The sequence below is a fragment of the Bos taurus genome, chromosome 8 (assembly GCF_002263795.3).
Source record: "Bos taurus isolate L1 Dominette 01449 registration number 42190680 breed Hereford chromosome 8, ARS-UCD2.0, whole genome shotgun sequence".
Classification (NCBI taxonomy): Eukaryota; Metazoa; Chordata; class Mammalia; order Artiodactyla; family Bovidae; genus Bos; species Bos taurus.
The window spans coordinates 98,544,128-98,561,417 of record NC_037335.1 but is presented as its reverse complement, the minus strand read 5'-3'; the positions used below and the strand labels follow the sequence as shown (position 1 = coordinate 98,561,417).

Genomic DNA, 17,290 nt, shown 5'->3' with positions numbered 1-17,290 from the left:
TATCGGATGACAGATGTTGAGCCCCTGAATATGTAGTTGAGAACAGCAAAGGCATCTTAGTATGTGCAGGCTCTCAGAGCCATGCTGGATGGATGTTTATGCTCCCCGGTAGAGGGCAGTGTCAAAGGCTTGGAAGCAGAAACTGTGTGAGTGACCATCCGCAGTGACCATCTGCTGAGCATTTTGTTAAAACCAGAAGATCTCTGTTTATTGGGGGAAACCAAGGTTTCAAGATTTACTTGTCCATTTGGGAGCCGTACTCCTTGCTTTGGCCGTAAATGTGCTTCAGTAGAACTGAAGTTCGGACCTCCTGTGATACACAATCAGCACTCGTAGTCCCCCATCTCCACCAGCTCTGTGCTTGTAATTCTCTGCTTACTGTTTCTGTGGCAGCAGGGGTATTAGGAAAAGCTTATTTTCTTCCCCAGGATGGTGATAGATAGAGGCTGTTGCCAGTTTCTACAACTTGAAAGGCTTTTTCTATTCCCTTAGCCTCAGCTTTTATTCGTGGTGTTACCTATCTCTCAAAGGAGTAATTTAAGAAAATGGAGCACACCTCTAGGATAATTTATAGTATTTCTGGACATCTCTGCTTTGGCAGTGTCGTTTTTGTATTTTGTTTGCAGTGTCCCGTCATACCCAAGGCACAGCTGAACACTCGGCATTCTGTACAGTGGCTCCCAGTTGAGAAGCCCTCACTACTGTGTCCAGCTTCCTGTCCGCTGGCGGGCCACGCACCCCCCTTCCCCGAAGATGGGGAGCCTTGTTCTCCTCATAAAGCTGCCACCTGCTTGTCAAGCCTGTGCCTGTGGGACTGTGCCCACCCAGGAGGAGCACCTAGGTCTAATTCTCTCGAAGGCAGCTCTGACCATATCGATTTCCTTTTTTTAATTGAAGTATAGTTGATTGACAATGTTGTGTTAGTTATTAGTGTACAGCAAAGTGGTTCACTTTTATGTCTTTTTCTTTTTTATATTCTTTTCCATTACATATCCGTTTCTGAAGGCTCTTCCGTGACTCCCTGTCTCCCTCAGAGTAAAGCCTATCCTACTGTGTGCATTTCTGCATCACAAAATCGTTGGTGACCTTCCTTTTCTCCATGTTAGTCCAGTCTACACTGGCCTGCTTGGCTGTTGTTAGAATATATAGCAATACTCACCTCAGGTGCCTTTGCCCAGGCTTCCTTGTGGTTCCTTCACATTTTTCAGGTCTTCATGTGCATGCCGCCTTTGCCAGTGACCACCCAGCTTAAAATACTGGGACTACCTAATACCGTCCATCCTGCCTGCCCTTTGTTTTTATACTTACCATTTATCATCTTTGAAGATATTTCATGATTTGCTTGCAAATGTTTAATCCTCTGTCTCCCCATATTATAATATGAGCCCCATGAGAGAGGAACACTGATCTGTTTCATTCACAACTGTTTTCACAACACCTGGAACATGGGTGCAGTGCCCACAAAGAGCCACATACATAAGTTACTTGGTATCCTTGAGTCTGAGTTTCTCCAGCTGTAAAATCAGAATAATACTTATTTGAAAAGGATAGTATTTTGTTTCTGTGTTGGAGGATTAATACTAATGCATATCAAGCACCGTACCTCAAGGGTGTATCTACCACGCACTTGCAGGCATATGCATATATTACTGCTGCTGCCATCATTGCTGCCAGTGCGAACACCACTGCTTGTTATAATAATGCCTACTGTTTATCTGTAGATGAGCTTGTAAGGAACAGTAAGTTTTATTCTTCTATGCATGTCTATATTGCCCAACATGGGACTTACGTGTGGAAATTGCTTTGTATTAATAGTTGTGTCACTGAGTTGATTTTAAGTTTGGTTTCCAGTATGATTCTGAGAGGTAAGATTTTGAAGTTTAAACCTGTGTATTGTTTCTTTAGATAATTTCTGCTGCTGAAACTTTGACATTGCATCCATCTAGTAAAATTGCTAAAGAAAATCTAGATGTATTCTGCGAAGCCTGGGAATCCCAAATTAGTGACATGTCAACACTGCTGAGAGAAATCAATGATGTGTTTGAAGGAAGACGAGGTGAGAAACTGTTCATATATTGAAATATATTCATATTTTAATGTAACTGTTAATTTTTAATGTCAAAAATGTCAGATGCCAAATGAATAACTTTTATAACCCAACTGGATTATTTTTATAATAAAGTATCTTACATAAAAAATAGTAAAAATATTACTTGTCCTTCAATGTAGTATCAAAGCAGTAAAATTTGTTGTACAACAGTATTGGGGATTCTTTTGAATTAATATTAACATTGTAGCTTTCTTATTGAAATTAAGTCATTTTTATACTTCTTATAAATTGTTTTTTAGTTTTAGTACAAAAGCTCTTCTGTAGTACAGTAATTCTCTGATATAATTCTACTAACTTCATAATGAAATGAATGTAGTTATTTGATTTTCAAATTGCTTTCCTTCCACTTGGATGGAATCTCTTTCCTTGATGACTACATAATCTTGGAATATTTCGTTTGATGGGTAAGTTCACTGGTATTTCTACAACGTGTAGAATAGCACCATACAATGTACAGAGGCATAATTTTTACTCTTTATTTTAATATCAACTTGGATTTTTATTTCCCATTGTACTGTGTGTCCAGTTGTTTATGTGTTTTTATGTTTTTTTTCCTTCTTAATGGCTTCCGTTAGTGTCAGCATGCTTGTTTAAAATGTCATTTAAAGTCAAAATAACATCAAATTACATGTTTTAGTGAATATGAACGTCTAAACATATCATGTTTTTTAAAATACCCATCTAGGATAATTATTGATTTATTTAAAAGTCAGAGAATAGTAGAATTTGTAGATATAATTTATAAAATGTAATAAATGCTTACCACACTTCTGCATTTAAAAATCGATAGCTAGTCTGAATGGCACATTATTTTGATACTTTGATTAAGTATTGAATGGGTTTTTATGTGAGGCGAGTTTTGTATACTAAAAGGTAAATTGATTATAATTGATCCATATTTAAAGGAATTGATCATTTAGCCATAAGACTTGTGTAAGAAATGAAGAGAAGCTTCCCAGTCTTTCTTAAAGTTTCGGTAACCTGTCCCCAGGATTTTCTTAACTTCCTAAATGCTGAACAGAAATTCCTCTTTAGGTAGGGAACTGCTGCCTTTGATTAATGGGACACCCATTCTTTAACTGTTCAGAGGCATCCTTACTTATATGCGGTGAATTGAGTCAGAGTTGCTTAATATCTTGCACTGCCTTCCCCCCCCCCCCGCCCCCCGACTGTTATCATGAAGCTCATAAATACAGCTCTTCCTCCAAAGAAGTCCCACTCTGAGTTAGCTGTCGTTGATGAGTCGAGCCAATGTAACTGAGCTGCTCTTCCTATTCTGTATGGCTATTTCCACAAACCTGCCTGTTACCTCGCACCTGCCCCCTGCGAAGGACAGAGTGGGTCCTTCAGATTCTGGTTTCTCTTTGCTGCTGTTGTAACTCATAACTATGATTGGAAAGCCTCTACTCTATTTTAGCCATGTAAGTTCTGCTCTGCAAATTTTGACTCCCTGACTGGGAAACTAAACAGATATATTTGCAAGTCTCAGTTAGCCAACCAAGTAAGTAGCAACAACATGCTAAGCAGTGAAAAAGAGCCTTTAGTGTTTGCATATCTGAAGTCAGTCTGAGAGCTAGGTGGTTGTCCCCTTACCAAGAGACCCTTAGATTTCATAATAGGGCCTCTTGGGATTGTGTCAGGAATTCAAAAATCAATCTTTGTCTTCCTGCCTCTCTGCCTTCATCCAATTCTGCCTTTAGGGAGGCCATGATCCCCCTTTGTATGAGAAGGTACCAGATCAAAAAGATTCCACCTTTCCTTAGTGATGAGTGTGTATCCACATTTAGAATTTGAGATTATTTTAGACAAAAGTCAAATTCTTGCTTTCTCTCATAGCTTGCAGATTCTGACCTAATTGAGGTCCACTTTCAATATCCAGAGCTTTTCTGCATCTCCAAAACAAAGTTAATCACCCAAGGACAGGAAAGCTTTATTATTTCACTGAAGATATGCTCTAATATTCCGTATTAGAAGTTCTTATAATTAGTTTTGGTCCTGAAAGGGACTTTACATGGCATGATCAATCAGAAAAAAAATTCATGTTCTCAGTGGTAGGACTGGGGTATTACAGAATTTGGATTAGATCAAGCCCAGTTATCCTCAAACTGTCTCTTACCTCTACATTCATCGAATCCTACCAATCTTACTTGTAAAATTCTTCTTAAATCAGTCCTCTTGTCTTCATTTCTGCTTCCCTGGTGGCTCAGATGGTAAAGCATCTGCCTGCAATGCAGGAGACCCAGGTTCGATTCCTGGGTCAGGAAGATCCCCTGGAGAAGGAAATGGCAATCCACTCCAGCACTCTTGCCTGGAAAATCCCATGGACGGAGGAGCCTGATAGACTATAGTCCATGGGGTCGCAAAGAGTTGGACACGACTGAGTGACTTCACTTTCACTTTCTTCATTTCTACTATCAACACCATGGCCTCATTATCTTTTGTCTGGCTGGATCACTCCCTTATTCCCAACTCATACGCCCCCCAAGTAAGTTCGTATTCATCCATAAGCAAGCTCCTCTTCCTGTTCACCCCACTTCAGTGAACAGCATCTCATACGTCCAGTCTGCCAAGTGACAAAGTAAGTGCAGAGCCATGGAACCTGGTACATCCCTATAAACTACAGGCTAGGCAGATTAACTTCAAGATGGTTCCGATACAACAAAGGAATATTAGAGTGTATCTTCAGTGAAATAATGAGGCTTTCCTGTCCTTGGGTGATTAACTTTGTTTTGGAGATGCAGAAAAGCTCTGGATATTGAAAGTGGACCTCAGTTAGGTTGTTATGAAAAATCATTCTGCATCCTCATGAGATGAGAGGGCCTTTGGAACTTAATTCTGGACTTAATTTATCTAGAGGTGTAAACTCAGAAGTAAGGATGGCACAAATGTCATCTTGATGTAGGGAGTATTAAACATAAATTGTGAAGACAGGGCTTCAGAAACAATTTTATAAATCAAAATCTGTGCCAAATATATTTTGTTTTCATGTTCACAAACCAAATTAAAATCTTATTCCTCAGTCATATGTAATTACTAGACTAAATTATCAAAACTAATGTACTAACATTTTATTTGATAATATTTTAAAAATTAAATGTGAGTAGTGGGAAATTTGTTTTAAGTTATATTATGTTATTTGCAGGAGAGAAGTATGGCTACCTTTCACTTCCAAAGCCAATGGTAAGTAGAAGACCTTTGTCCACTTGAGAATATTTTTATTCAGAATTCAAATTATGCTCTTGTTGCCTGTTGCTACTCTCCGCAACCTCCAATAAGTGACATTACAAAAAAAGCTAGGATATGAAATGCGGACTGTTCGGAAATGTTATTCTGAGTGGTAGTCTAAATGGAGCCCATAGTCTGGTTATTTGTGTTTGGTTTGGGGTTGAGTGAATAGGTAATGGATTTTATGGTTAATAAGAAGCCATAATCTGAAGTCAGGGGGTTTTTTTTGTTTGTTTTTCATAGCTTGGGGTCTAATTCACAAGATCATGTTGGAACCATTTTATGCAGACTGAGAACTTTCTGAATGCTTTCTACCTTGATGAAAATAAGCCATTTTGTTTGTTTTTAGACACGTGAAGTGTTTTTTTTTTTTTTTTTTTTTGGCTTTATATGACTAAAACTGATTCATCTGACTGCATTATAAAATAATGCCCACTAGATGGCAAGCTTGGTTATATTATTAGGATGGTTTCTGTACCTTTTCAGGCAATTCCCTTTCAGTCTTCATATAAACACTTTAATAATAATCATTTGTAAAATTAAAAATAAAAACAATGGAAACACAACTAAATTGAATAAAGGTAGAGTGTAAAATTCCCAATAAAATAAAACCTAAAAACTTCTAGGGTATTCTTAACTTTCTTAAACACTTTTATCAATTGCTTTATAGTCTACTAGACTAAGGAAGAAAATACAGATGGTGTAATGTTACACGGAGCCAAGGAAATCATTGATCATCTCTGCTTATTTTCTAATGGACCCAAGAAGCAGTGTGTGTGTGTGTAACTTTATGGACACTGTATTTCTTTTCTGTCCTTTACCTCCTCCCATTTCTTTTATGGTACACAACAAATATAAACTATGGGATAGAAAAAAAGGAAAAAGTTGCAGTTCTGTTCTGCAGTTAAAGTGGTGACAAAATAGCTGGTCAGAAGTAGTAACTCATGGTGATAATAAGGGCAACAAAAACAGAGAAGCCCACGTATACTTCAGAGTTACCTTCTTAAGCTAAGCAGACACACGCGTGTTTTATCATAATTTGCACTTTGTGTCCGTGTGTGTGAATATAGACTCTGGCGGGGGTTGGGCGGGGGGCTGTGTGTGTGTGTGTGTGTGTTTGTGTGTGTTTTAAATAAATGTTTCCTTTTAAAAGTAAATGACTCCCTGGTCTCCTGGCCCCTTTGTCTCTACTAGCCCAGCTGTTCTGGAACTGCTGCCCCAGCTAGGGGAGTTCCCACCAGATCTCAGAATGCAGGGAATACCCGACTTGGGCTGCCATCTCAAGAGAACTTCTGAATATATTTTTCAAAGAAACATTGCTATAGGTAGTGGTTGTTACAAGTAAGCAATCATCTGTGGGCTAGCCTGGTAACCAAACTGGTGTAAGATGTTTTCTCCTGCCCTAGAGGAAATATACTCTTGAGTTTTAAATAGCCTACGTAGAAACTAACTTGCTGTTTCAAAGCTAGGGGCCGTAAAAGCATGCTGGTTCAAATAGTAAATCCTAAATTCTAAGTATAATTACCTATATAACCTGGGATATAGGATTAGGAATCTGGATGTAAGTGAAACCAGGAGGCTGAAATTTATCCCTCAAAAGGGCAAGCTGGTTAAAGGAAATGAATTCCAGAGTCTTAACATTTGGAAGATACTGAAAGCTGCCATGTAGTGGTTAATTTTATTACATCATTTCTTAAGAATAATTTAGAGGAGGGGCCAGGGAGGTTTGGGTGTGTAGTAATTGGTCTGTGGGAAGACTGCGGAAGTCTTTAAGAGTCTGAAACACAGATGCTTTCCCTAGCCCCAGATTTCTGACTACCTACCTGTTCAAAGCTGAAGCCACGTATTTGGGTATTTGCCATTACAGTGGACCCTTGAACGACATGGGTTTGGACTTGGAGGTCTACTTATTAGTGAATTTTTTTCAATAGTACATACGCTAGTGCTACACCGTCTGAGGTTGGTTGAATCCACAGGCATAAAACCATAGATACGGGGGAGCTGTGGATATGGAGGGTGGACTCTGGTAAGTTATATGGAGGCTTTTGGCTAAGGTGAGGGTCAGCGCCCTTAACCCCCACGTTGTTCAAGGGTCAGCCACAATTGTTTTTACTTAAACAGTTTAATATAGTTTAAGTATGAACTGAAAAAATTTTTGTTAAAATTTTGTTACGCTTTCCGTTACTATTGCGTGTCTTCACAATTAACTGTACCGGTTTTTAAGATGCTCTAATCTTTTTATTGTCACAGAAGAATAGTGCAAACCTGAGATCATTAAAGGCAGATAAGCCTGACTCTGAGGTAAGAGCTTCTCTCGCAGTAGTCTTACTTCCAGTCTTACTTTTACATGGCTAATGACTACATCGTTGGGATTAAAATGTGTGTTTTGCAGGAGCAAGCCAAGATAGCAAAGCTTGGACTCAGGCTGGGTTTGCTCACTTCTGATGCCAACTGCGAGATTGAGAAGTGGGAGGATCAGGAGAATGAGATGGTTCTATATGGACGGAACATGTCCAGCATGGCCTATTCTCTGTATTTATTTACTAGGTAAATGTAGTTACACTACCTTTTAAAATGAATTTAATGATATCTGGTATAAAGAAAAAGTGCTATGTTATGTCATTGATAGATTAAAGGTGGTTTCAAATATATGTAAAAAGACTGTATAAGTAGTAGTTCTTACGACAGTTCAGTGAATGCAGCAAGAAGACATTCCTTTAATGAGGGTTTAGACTTCACTGAGATCCTCTTCCAGGTTTGTGTCCCATTCCTTGCGTAGTGCTGAAATAATTTTGCTTCCTGCTTTTTCGTCATCCCGCATATCAGTGTCTCCCCCAGCCTGCATCAGTAAGTTTAAACGACATGCCTTTGAAATCTTTATGCAGTGACTGCTTATACACAGGTCAAGGAATAGAGCCATGAGCTCTGCCATGTCAGTAGGGTGCCACACCTCCATGGGTCAGCATTCATTATGTAGCAGAGTTTCCCTAACTTTACATTTATCTGAGCTACATTCTGTCTTTTCTTATGATAATGGACGATTATACATATGGCATAGTATCTCAGTGTTGTTAAAACTTTAATCAGTTATGCACTCAATAACCTGTTCTAGAATTTTCTCGAGGAATGACCTCAAACTTTTCACTCATTTTCTGATATGTATCTTACCCATTTTTCAAAACTGGAGAATACTTGATATCTTCAATGTTGTGGCTTCTCTTCTACTCATTTTGACTTTGAAATTATAACCAGCAGTGGGCCACGCCTGCCGGTTGTTTCCGTATTCTGGAATGTAATCCGTTTGTTCTGAAGCTCAGCTAAACTAATTGGGATCTCTACCACTGTGTGAGCTTTCAGTTCAGTTTAGTCGCTCAGTCGTGTCCGACTCTTTGCGACCCCATGAATCGCAGCACGCCAGGCCTCCCTGTTCATCACCAACTCCCGGAGTTCACTCAGACTCACATCCATCGAGTCAGTGATACCATCCAGCCAGCTCATCCTTTGTCGTCCCCTTCTCCTCCTGCCCCCAATTCCTCCCAGCATCAGAGTCTTTTCCAATGAGTCAACTCTTCTCATGAGGTGGCCAAAGTACTGGAGTTTCAGCTTTAGCATCAGTCCTTCCAAAGAAATTGGGGCTCAATAAAGAGCCCCTTTTTCTTCACCCAAATTCAGAATTAACTGAAAAATAAGCAAAAGAATAGGCAGATGGGGGCCAGTGGCATTTATAAAGCTGATACTGAATAGTGTAGTTTATAGCCATAGGCAAATAGGTTTTTAAAAATAATACCTAGAATTAAGAAATCTTACCCCCTAGGGGCAGAATGTATCTCTTAAAACACTTGAAAGACCAGATATATTCCAAGGGTACCTTTACTACCAAGAGAAGAAGGAAAAATGAAAGGGCTACCACGTGCAATTTATTTTCGCGGAGTCAGCAAAAAGACTGAAAATAAAAATCCGTAAACGTCCACCCTCTTCTGAGGGGTGAGACAAGTGAGAGTGCAGAGAGAGTGAGGGAGGCTGTGCTCGTGAAGATTTCTTCACATGGAAGGGAGATGAGCAGTGAGGAAGGGAGTCATTCTTGTCTTCATGATGTCTTCTACCTTTTCAAGAGAAATGATTCTTGCAGAGGGTAAAGGACAAATGCTAGGAGTTGAATAATTTTGCCTCTGGTCAGCAGTCATTTGTTAATATCTTTCCATATTTTCCATCATTGGAGACCTTTTTGTCCCCCAGGTTTCCTTCCTTTGTTCTTAATTCTTAGCAACCTTCTCCCAGAATTGAATTTTCTCAAACTAGTTTTGACCTCCTTTTTTTAGTTTATATCACTTAAAAATCTGATGAGTCAAGTGTGCAAAAGAAAGTAAAATAGAATTTGTTTACCTACACTCGACATGTGGTTAACTGAAATGTGAAGATTAACTGAAAAAACAGAGATCTTTACTTTGCACTGGAATCATGCTAGTTATCTCATGGTGATACAAATCAGATGAAAAAATTTTTTTAACTGCTAAAAACTGAAAAAAATAAATTTTTACTTACCAAATGTAGTTTGGTATATAAAATGAAAATGTTAGCTGCTCAGTCATGTCCAACTTTTTGTGACCCTCCCTGGTCTGTAACCCACCAGGCTCCTCTGTCCATGGAACTCCCCAGGCAATAATACTGGAGTGGGTTGCCATTGCCTTCTCCAGGAGATATTCCTGACTCAAGGATTGAACCCAGGTCTCCTGCTTTGCAGGCAGATTCTTGACCATCTGAGCCACCAGGGAAACCCTTGGTATATAAAATCTTCCCAAGTAAAGGATTCCTCAGTAGAAATTTTTTTTTTTTAAGTTTGTGACTGTCCCTTTTATTTCTTGTTTCTTATCTCAGGGTATTTCAGGATTGTATGGTCAGCAGTTTTTGTTTCTGAGTCAGACTAGTGGATCTTGGCAAGGGATGACATGTGGCCCACAGAGACTAGGAAGCATGAAAGGCTCTATTGTGAAGAGAAGGGGTAACTAAAGCTCTGTGGAGGGGGGCTTATTCCTGGGGTACGGTTATTGGTCAGGAACCACTGATGTTCAGGAAAATAAAATGGATTTTCTGTAATGTCTAAGACCTTGTGTCATTCTTGCAAGTCTCGGTAATATAATTGGCATAAACTCTCAAGCTGGCTTTGTTTTCTACCCACCCTGTCAGTATACCTGTTTCTCCCCCAAATGGTCTTTCTGTTTCCCCTTAAGACGGTGGCTTACCAGCCTCATCTAGTTGCTTTTTTCTGAGACTCATCTGTTAGTCTTCACAGCGCCGGTTTTGTAATTGTCCTGGGCGGTTTTATAGTTTTTCTTAAGGCTATTATTTAACGTTGTCTTAACAATTTATATAGTTTCTTTGTCATTTATACAGTTACTCATATTTCTTTATAATTTATGTATTTTAGATTTTCTAATGCATTATAAAGATTTCACACATACCAGTGTCATATAGTTTTTAAAGTGGTTTCTGCTTCATAATTTCATTTGTCCTTACAACAGTTTATCAGAGTAAAAGAATATTGTGTTCATAACTAGTAGCTATTAAGGGCCAAACTGGTACCTACTAGATTTCAGATCTTCTGATTGATGCCTAGGCTGCTGCTCTTCTTAATGTATTCTGTTGCTCTTTGTTGTAATTTACTTTTCACTTGTGAAGTTCTTAATTCTTCTTGGTAGTTTTCAGTGTGATATTCCTTAATCTTCTTGATGAGAGTGGTAGCACAAATACTGTTTTGCTTGTTTTATAGACTCAGAATTGAAACTTAACTGACATGCCTCATCAAAATCACCTCAGTTCTTGCCATAGTTGAAATCAGAATAAAAAATGAGAATTTCCTGATTTTTGGTCTCATCTTTTATCCATTATGGAACAAAGGCCTTTTCAGATCTCATATCTTGAGTTTATGAAGCAAAATGAAGAAAGTTAAAAAAGAAAAAACTTAAATATGTCAGTTTTAATTTTCTTTACATTATAAAATTAACATATATAATGTTTACCGGTTTTTAAAAGTGCCTTAAGAGGTAAGAGTTAAATATTAAAGCTGCTTTAAGAAGAGTGACAGTGTTACTCGTCTCTTCAATATTATTCTTCAAAATTTTGGATCTGTAAATACACAGGATGCTCTAAAACTTTAATACAAAATCAATTTCTAGGCAATAACTTTTTCTTACCTCCTTAATAATTATTTTATTTCAGGGGAGAGGGGCCACTAAAAACTTACCAGGATTTAATTCATCAACTAGAGGTATGTTTAATTTCTATTTTAATACTTTAATTCTGGACTAAAAGTTGGTAACAGTTTTCTAAATGATTTACTGTATCATATTAGTGTGTTTACCTGTATACACAACACACGCGTATAGTAGAAGAGTGGTAGAAAAGTCAAGGGTGTGCACAGCATATTTTACAGCTAAATCTAAAAAATGGTTATCTTTTTGGGGAAAAAAATAGGGATAAAGTAGAATGGGCTTTAATAGTCACTAGAGGAATATTGAGTTTTAGGTTTTCCCAAGTAGGTAAAAATATCCGGTTAGCAGATGCCTATCTCTTATATTGTCCTGAATACTAGGAAAGCTTTTTGACTTCATTATTGAACTGGATGAACAGTACTGATTAAATGAGGAAACACATAAGAAAGCATCTGTCACAGACTTGAGACCATTACAGCTTCTCAGTACGTTAGTTTCCTTCTTCCACAGTCCTGATGATTTGGGGCATTCAGGGAGAGACAGAAGCACTGACACTTGCCCTTCTGCCCTGTGTGTCTTATGAAATTTCACCTAGGCCTGACTCTAATCCTCCTTCCTTACTTAGAGGCTTAGATGGGTGAGATTACAAGATGCCTTTCTTATTTCCCCTGACTCTCATGTCAGTCTGCCTCTCTAGAACCAAGGGCATTCTTGCATTTGAAATTTCTATCACTTTATCGCCTTTGGTTTCCTTTGGCATTCCCCTGTGCTTGCACCTAAGCCTCTTCAGGAAAGGGATTTCAGCTTGAGAGGGTGCCAGTCAACAGAGTCAGAAGAACTGCAGAAGATATTTTGTTTGGAATTTTCTGTAAAACTGACTATAAGTGAGCTGTTTCTCTGTTTAAAAAGTTGGAATAAATTCTGGATTCATTTTGTTCAGTTTGACCCATATCCACTCCAAGGTAGACCACATCGTAGGGAGTATTTCACTGCAAAATATCCACTCTTACCTTCTTCCTGTGTTAGCTTATTTATTAAACCAACATCTGCTGAAGTGTCTACATAAAATGTTTACAAATAGTCATTGAATTTGTACTGGTGTGTCAGCTCCTGGGGTTAAGAGCTCTGTGGAGAAAAGTGAACAAAAGGAAGCCCCCTCCGCTCCCCATGGAGCTTACATTCTAGTGGGAGCAGATAGACAATATACAATTAAGTATATAACGCCCATGTAGAAATACTTATAGGTAAAAACATGTAAGTGATAGAGGGGTGGTCAGAAGACTTCTTTAAGGAGGTAACATTTGAGAAGAGTGTTGAGAGAGAGAGCTAGACAGATATCTTGGGGGTAGAGTATTTTTGGCAGACAGAACAAGTGCCGAGGCCCTGAGGTACAGGACGTGCAGGTGTCTGAAGAACAAGGAGACAAGCGTGGGTGGAATGGAGTGAACAAGAAGGAAGGTGGTAACAGATGACATCTCTGAGCCTTGGGAAAAACCTTGATTTTTTTTTTTTTTTTTTCCCAAGAATGATAGAAAACTCATCAAGGGTTTTGCAATGGCATGACCTGACTTCTGTTTTCAAAGGTTTTTGGTTTGACCAGCAGGGTAAACAGTAGCGCCATTTACTGAGATAAGGAACAGAGGGACAACATTGGATTTAGAGGCTGGAAATCAAGCATGTAGTTTTGCTCAAGTAAACGCACAGTTCATGTCAGGATAGCTCAAGAATAGACAGAGAGACTTAGGAGTCATCAGCTTTCAGGTGGTTTTGAGAACATGATACTCTGTGAGACAGGGATCTTGCTGCTAGGGATTTGCAGGCTAGAAGGGAAGAGCCGACACGTACAAGGGAAAGTGGTAATGTGGAAAGATGAAGAGGAACATGTGGGTTAAGTGAGTCATCCCATTAGGTTGGAACGTTGGTGTGAAACACATTGGTTTCCCTTTTAAAGGCTAAGGAAGGATGTAAAGGGCTATTTGACCCTGAGATCAGTTTATCCCATGATAGCAAGGCTGTTAGAAAGAGGGTTAAAGTTAACCCTGAAATTATTTTCTCCTTCTTCTTATGCTTTATCTAATTTATTACGAAGATCTATTATTTTTCTTCAAAAATCACTCTTAAATTTACCCAGTTCTTTTTACTCTTACTGCTGCCACCTAAAGCTATGTCTTCATTTCCCTGGTATCTCTCACTCTAAAAGATTCTATGTACCATTTAAAAATAATCATCCTGAATATTCTAAAGTAGTTTCCAGCATTCCTTCCTGTCATCCTATTCTGCTTACTAATAAATCATAGAATGTGTGGTAAGTAGTGAAAATCTAATCTGAATTGGTCCCTTCAGATGGCTGGTTGAAGAACATGTATGGGTGACAGATTCTCTGTTGCTAAGCCAGAAGCAGAAACCAATGTTCTAATGCTTTTGACCTTATGTTCCAAGATTCATCACCCTTTTATAATTGGGGGTATTATGGGATGAACTTTGGATCCATCCAGAAACCCAGACATAATTTTTCTAAGTATCTCGGGATCCTCCACGGTAATTGGAGGTGGCCACACGTAGAGCAGCCTCTGCAGGGATAAGTTTGCATCAGGTCTGGGAAATCTGCCTGTGGATAGAGTTAAACTCTTGTGTTTTCCTGGATACAACAAAAACCTTAGGAGTTCCATGAGAGGTGTTTAAGGTTAGGTTTTAGTTTTAAAATTCCATATGAAAATTATCTATGAGTGTACTTGGTACCAGTAGAAGACATGCACCTAAAGTAGTGATGTTTTTCCTTCCCACCAGGTTTTTGCTGAAGAGGGCTTGAAGCTTGCTTCAAGTGTACAAGCTTTCTCACAACAGGTAATTCACATACCCCCCTGCCTGGTCCTGGTGGTGATGTCATAAATACTCATTTTGAGAGTGTATTATTAAGGTATAACGGTATTTGATGTTTAAAAGGTGGAGTTTCATTAGAATTGTTATAACTGCCATATTTACATTTCAGCTGAAAGATGATGACAAACTTATGCTTCTCCTGGAAATAAACAAGTTTGTTCCTCTCTGCCACCAGCTCCAGACAATAATTAAGACACCTTTACAGAATCAAGTGTTTCTAAAGGTAAAAGGGACAGTGGGACATGCAGGAAGGCACTTGAGAAACTTTCACGCTCCTTTTTTTATTAGGTTAGCTTCCAGCCTCTCTCTTCAGATAAAGTGTTGATACCCAAACTACAATTTATTTCCATTTTTCCTGCCTCAACTACAAGAACTGTTTATCATCTGCAGTTATAACTGACCTCAGGGAGCAGTAGGTTCACCAGATAAATTAGCTTTTTGGACATGATTAATGCCATAGCACTGAGCAGCTGCCCCTAAATCTCACCATCATCACCTGTCTAGGGCACAGACCCTTCAGAGAGAAAGGCTCCTATTGTTTATCTTAGGAAGTTTGTGTGCAGCAAAGTAGAGTGCAAGGGACTGCAAGTTAGGGGTTCACTGCCACTGTTTGGTGCACACCGAGAAGCCATAAATGGTCTGAAATAGAGCAGGTTGGTTTTCCATTCATTCTTCCTGAGGTTCCATGAAGTTGGCACGCACGAGACTTCAGCAGCAATTGCCGCTTCTGTGTTCTGGGGCCTCAATTCATCAAGTCAGTTCAGATACCTTAATCTATATACCCTTTGACACCCCTTAGATTTCTATAATGGTGAAATTGTAGATGACAAAGTCTTTTGAAGGCCCCCTGGTAAGAATCTGATCTGCTTGCTTTCTGTCACTATAGGTTGATAAGTGTATTACAAAGGCAAGGTCCATGATGGCTGTTTTGGTTCAGCTTCTCTCACTTTGCTATAAACTGTTGAAGAAGGTGAGATGATTTCTCTGTCTTAAACTCAAACTTTAAAAATTGAAAAGGCAAAAGAAAATAGTTTAATTTTGTGATTTTTATTTTAAGAGTAAAGCAGATACTAATTATCTCAATTCTTTGCAGCTTTAGATGGAAAACAACAGATGGGTCTCAGTTACAACTGTGGATGGTAAAACTTGAGAAACTTTTGAGGTCGGATCTTGGGAACACCATGTGGCAACACTGACTATTTTAGAAAGCAAATGATCCTTTGTTTCAGAAATTCAACAGTTTTGCAGAGAAAACAAACTGAAATCTTGCTTTATTTTCTGATCATGAAATCGATTGTGAAGCTTTCTGACAACTAATAAATGCCATGGTAGTTGCTGTATTTCTAATTGCAGGGTGATTTTAAAATGGGACACTGCTTTGAATAATGTTCTTTAATAAGTCAGACCAAATATCCCAACTGTCTTAATGACAGTTTAATCCAAAGAAGCTATTGTAAATATATGCTCACTGATGGCATATTTTACCGTAACTGTTTTATAAATTTAAGCTTCCCATCTAGGACACTAACTTGCAGCAGCAGACGCCCAATAGTCTCGGTGATGCAGGGTTTCCCACAAGCCTGTGGGCTCCTCTTCACTCCCTCCTGTCCACTGAGAATGTCTGGGCCTCTGCCTTCCCCTCTGGGCCAGGTCATCCATCCTAAGAGCGCACGTTTGTTCTCTAATGTTTCAGAGCACAGGCAGTCTACTGTGACGCATGCCCCTCTCCTCTCCCTTCCCAAAAGCAGGATCATGGAGCTTACGCCACAAAATCCTAGAGGGACGCTCGCTAGGAAGTGCTTGTAGTTCTCGCTGTAGCGCGGCTGGCTTGTTTCTGCCGAGTGTTAGTTGGAAGCCTAAGCCTCTGTTACTGGCTTCAGAAGTAGTTTTTGTACTTCTCAGTAGCGACTGATCGAATGTAAGATAGAAGACAGAATAACTGAACTAAGCTGTTTAAATTCTGAGTAAACATACATTTTATATACGTGCCTTTGGAATGTTCATTATAAAACAAATAAACATCTTTAGTCTTTTAAATTTTAGGGTTCAAAGCTCTTGTTTTTGAGGGGTGGGTTTGTAGGATCCGGTTATAAGTTCTGTCCTGATGCTGTATTGTTAACTTTGTTTTTCTGTTCTTTTATCACAGTGCTTTGAAATTCATTTTGAAATCTAACAGGACATGCCAGTTGCCAAAAGGCAGTATTTCTACAGGCTTGTCTGATGATAATTATCTGGTTCAGCCCTCATAATGAATATGCACCCGATCCTGAAGAACCACAGAACTACCACCTAGCTAGTCAGTGTTTTATTGAAGGAAACTTGAATTTACTGTAGGCCTTCGAGAGAAAATGGCATGTAGTCAGCTTTTGTTATGACCTTTATAAAATATTTCTTTATAGAAATCACCAAACATGATATTTATTCCCTGAAACCAAAATATTCTTTTAAATTACAATGGAAATAATGGGAGAATGCTGTTAAGAGTATATGTAAAACAGATATATAATTTTTTTTTACTATCTTTAGTATCTTTGTTTTATGACATCTCTGGGAATCATTTGTGCTACATCAAATGGGGATTTACTGGTTTACGCTTACACTTTGAGCTCACAGTACTATCAGAGCAGAGGTTCAGAGTTACTACTTACATCATGTCTGGTGGGTATACTTAGGGGACAGTCAGGCTGGCACTTAAAAGAATTTTCATTATAAATCAAAAATAATTTTAAAACTATTCACAAAAGAGCTTATATACTTGAAATGAGAATTGTTGTTCACATGCAAGGTTGTGTCCAACTTTGTGACCCCATGGACCGCAGCACGCCAGGCTTCCCTGTCCTTCACTATCTCCCAGAGTTTGCTGAAA

General features: G+C 38.8%; 1 protein-coding gene and 1 non-coding gene across 3 annotated transcripts in view; both read left to right on the top strand.

Moving 5' to 3' along the window:
- CTNNAL1 (catenin alpha like 1) overlaps window positions 1-16,461 on the top strand; it is a 56,715-nt gene extending 40,254 nt beyond the window's left edge. The window contains exons 11-19 of one of the 2 annotated variants that reach the window (NM_001191534.1): window positions 1,906-2,056; window positions 5,253-5,290; window positions 7,586-7,636; window positions 7,728-7,882; window positions 11,552-11,600; window positions 14,332-14,388; window positions 14,534-14,647; window positions 15,311-15,394; window positions 15,518-16,461. In NM_001191534.1, the coding sequence (NP_001178463.1) occupies window positions 1,906-2,056; window positions 5,253-5,290; window positions 7,586-7,636; window positions 7,728-7,882; window positions 11,552-11,600; window positions 14,332-14,388; window positions 14,534-14,647; window positions 15,311-15,394; window positions 15,518-15,523 (705 nt within the window). In that variant the 3' untranslated portion in view covers window positions 15,524-16,461. The remainder of the gene's footprint in view (window positions 1-1,905; window positions 2,057-5,252; window positions 5,291-7,585; window positions 7,637-7,727; window positions 7,883-11,551; window positions 11,601-14,331; window positions 14,389-14,533; window positions 14,648-15,310; window positions 15,395-15,517) is intronic. The other variant, XM_010808237.4, reaches the window with a different exon arrangement.
- On the top strand, window positions 4,303-4,375 carry TRNAC-GCA (transfer RNA cysteine (anticodon GCA)). The gene has a single exon. It is a non-coding gene; the product is annotated as a tRNA-Cys (tRNA).
- Window positions 16,462-17,290: the final 829 nt, after the last annotated feature.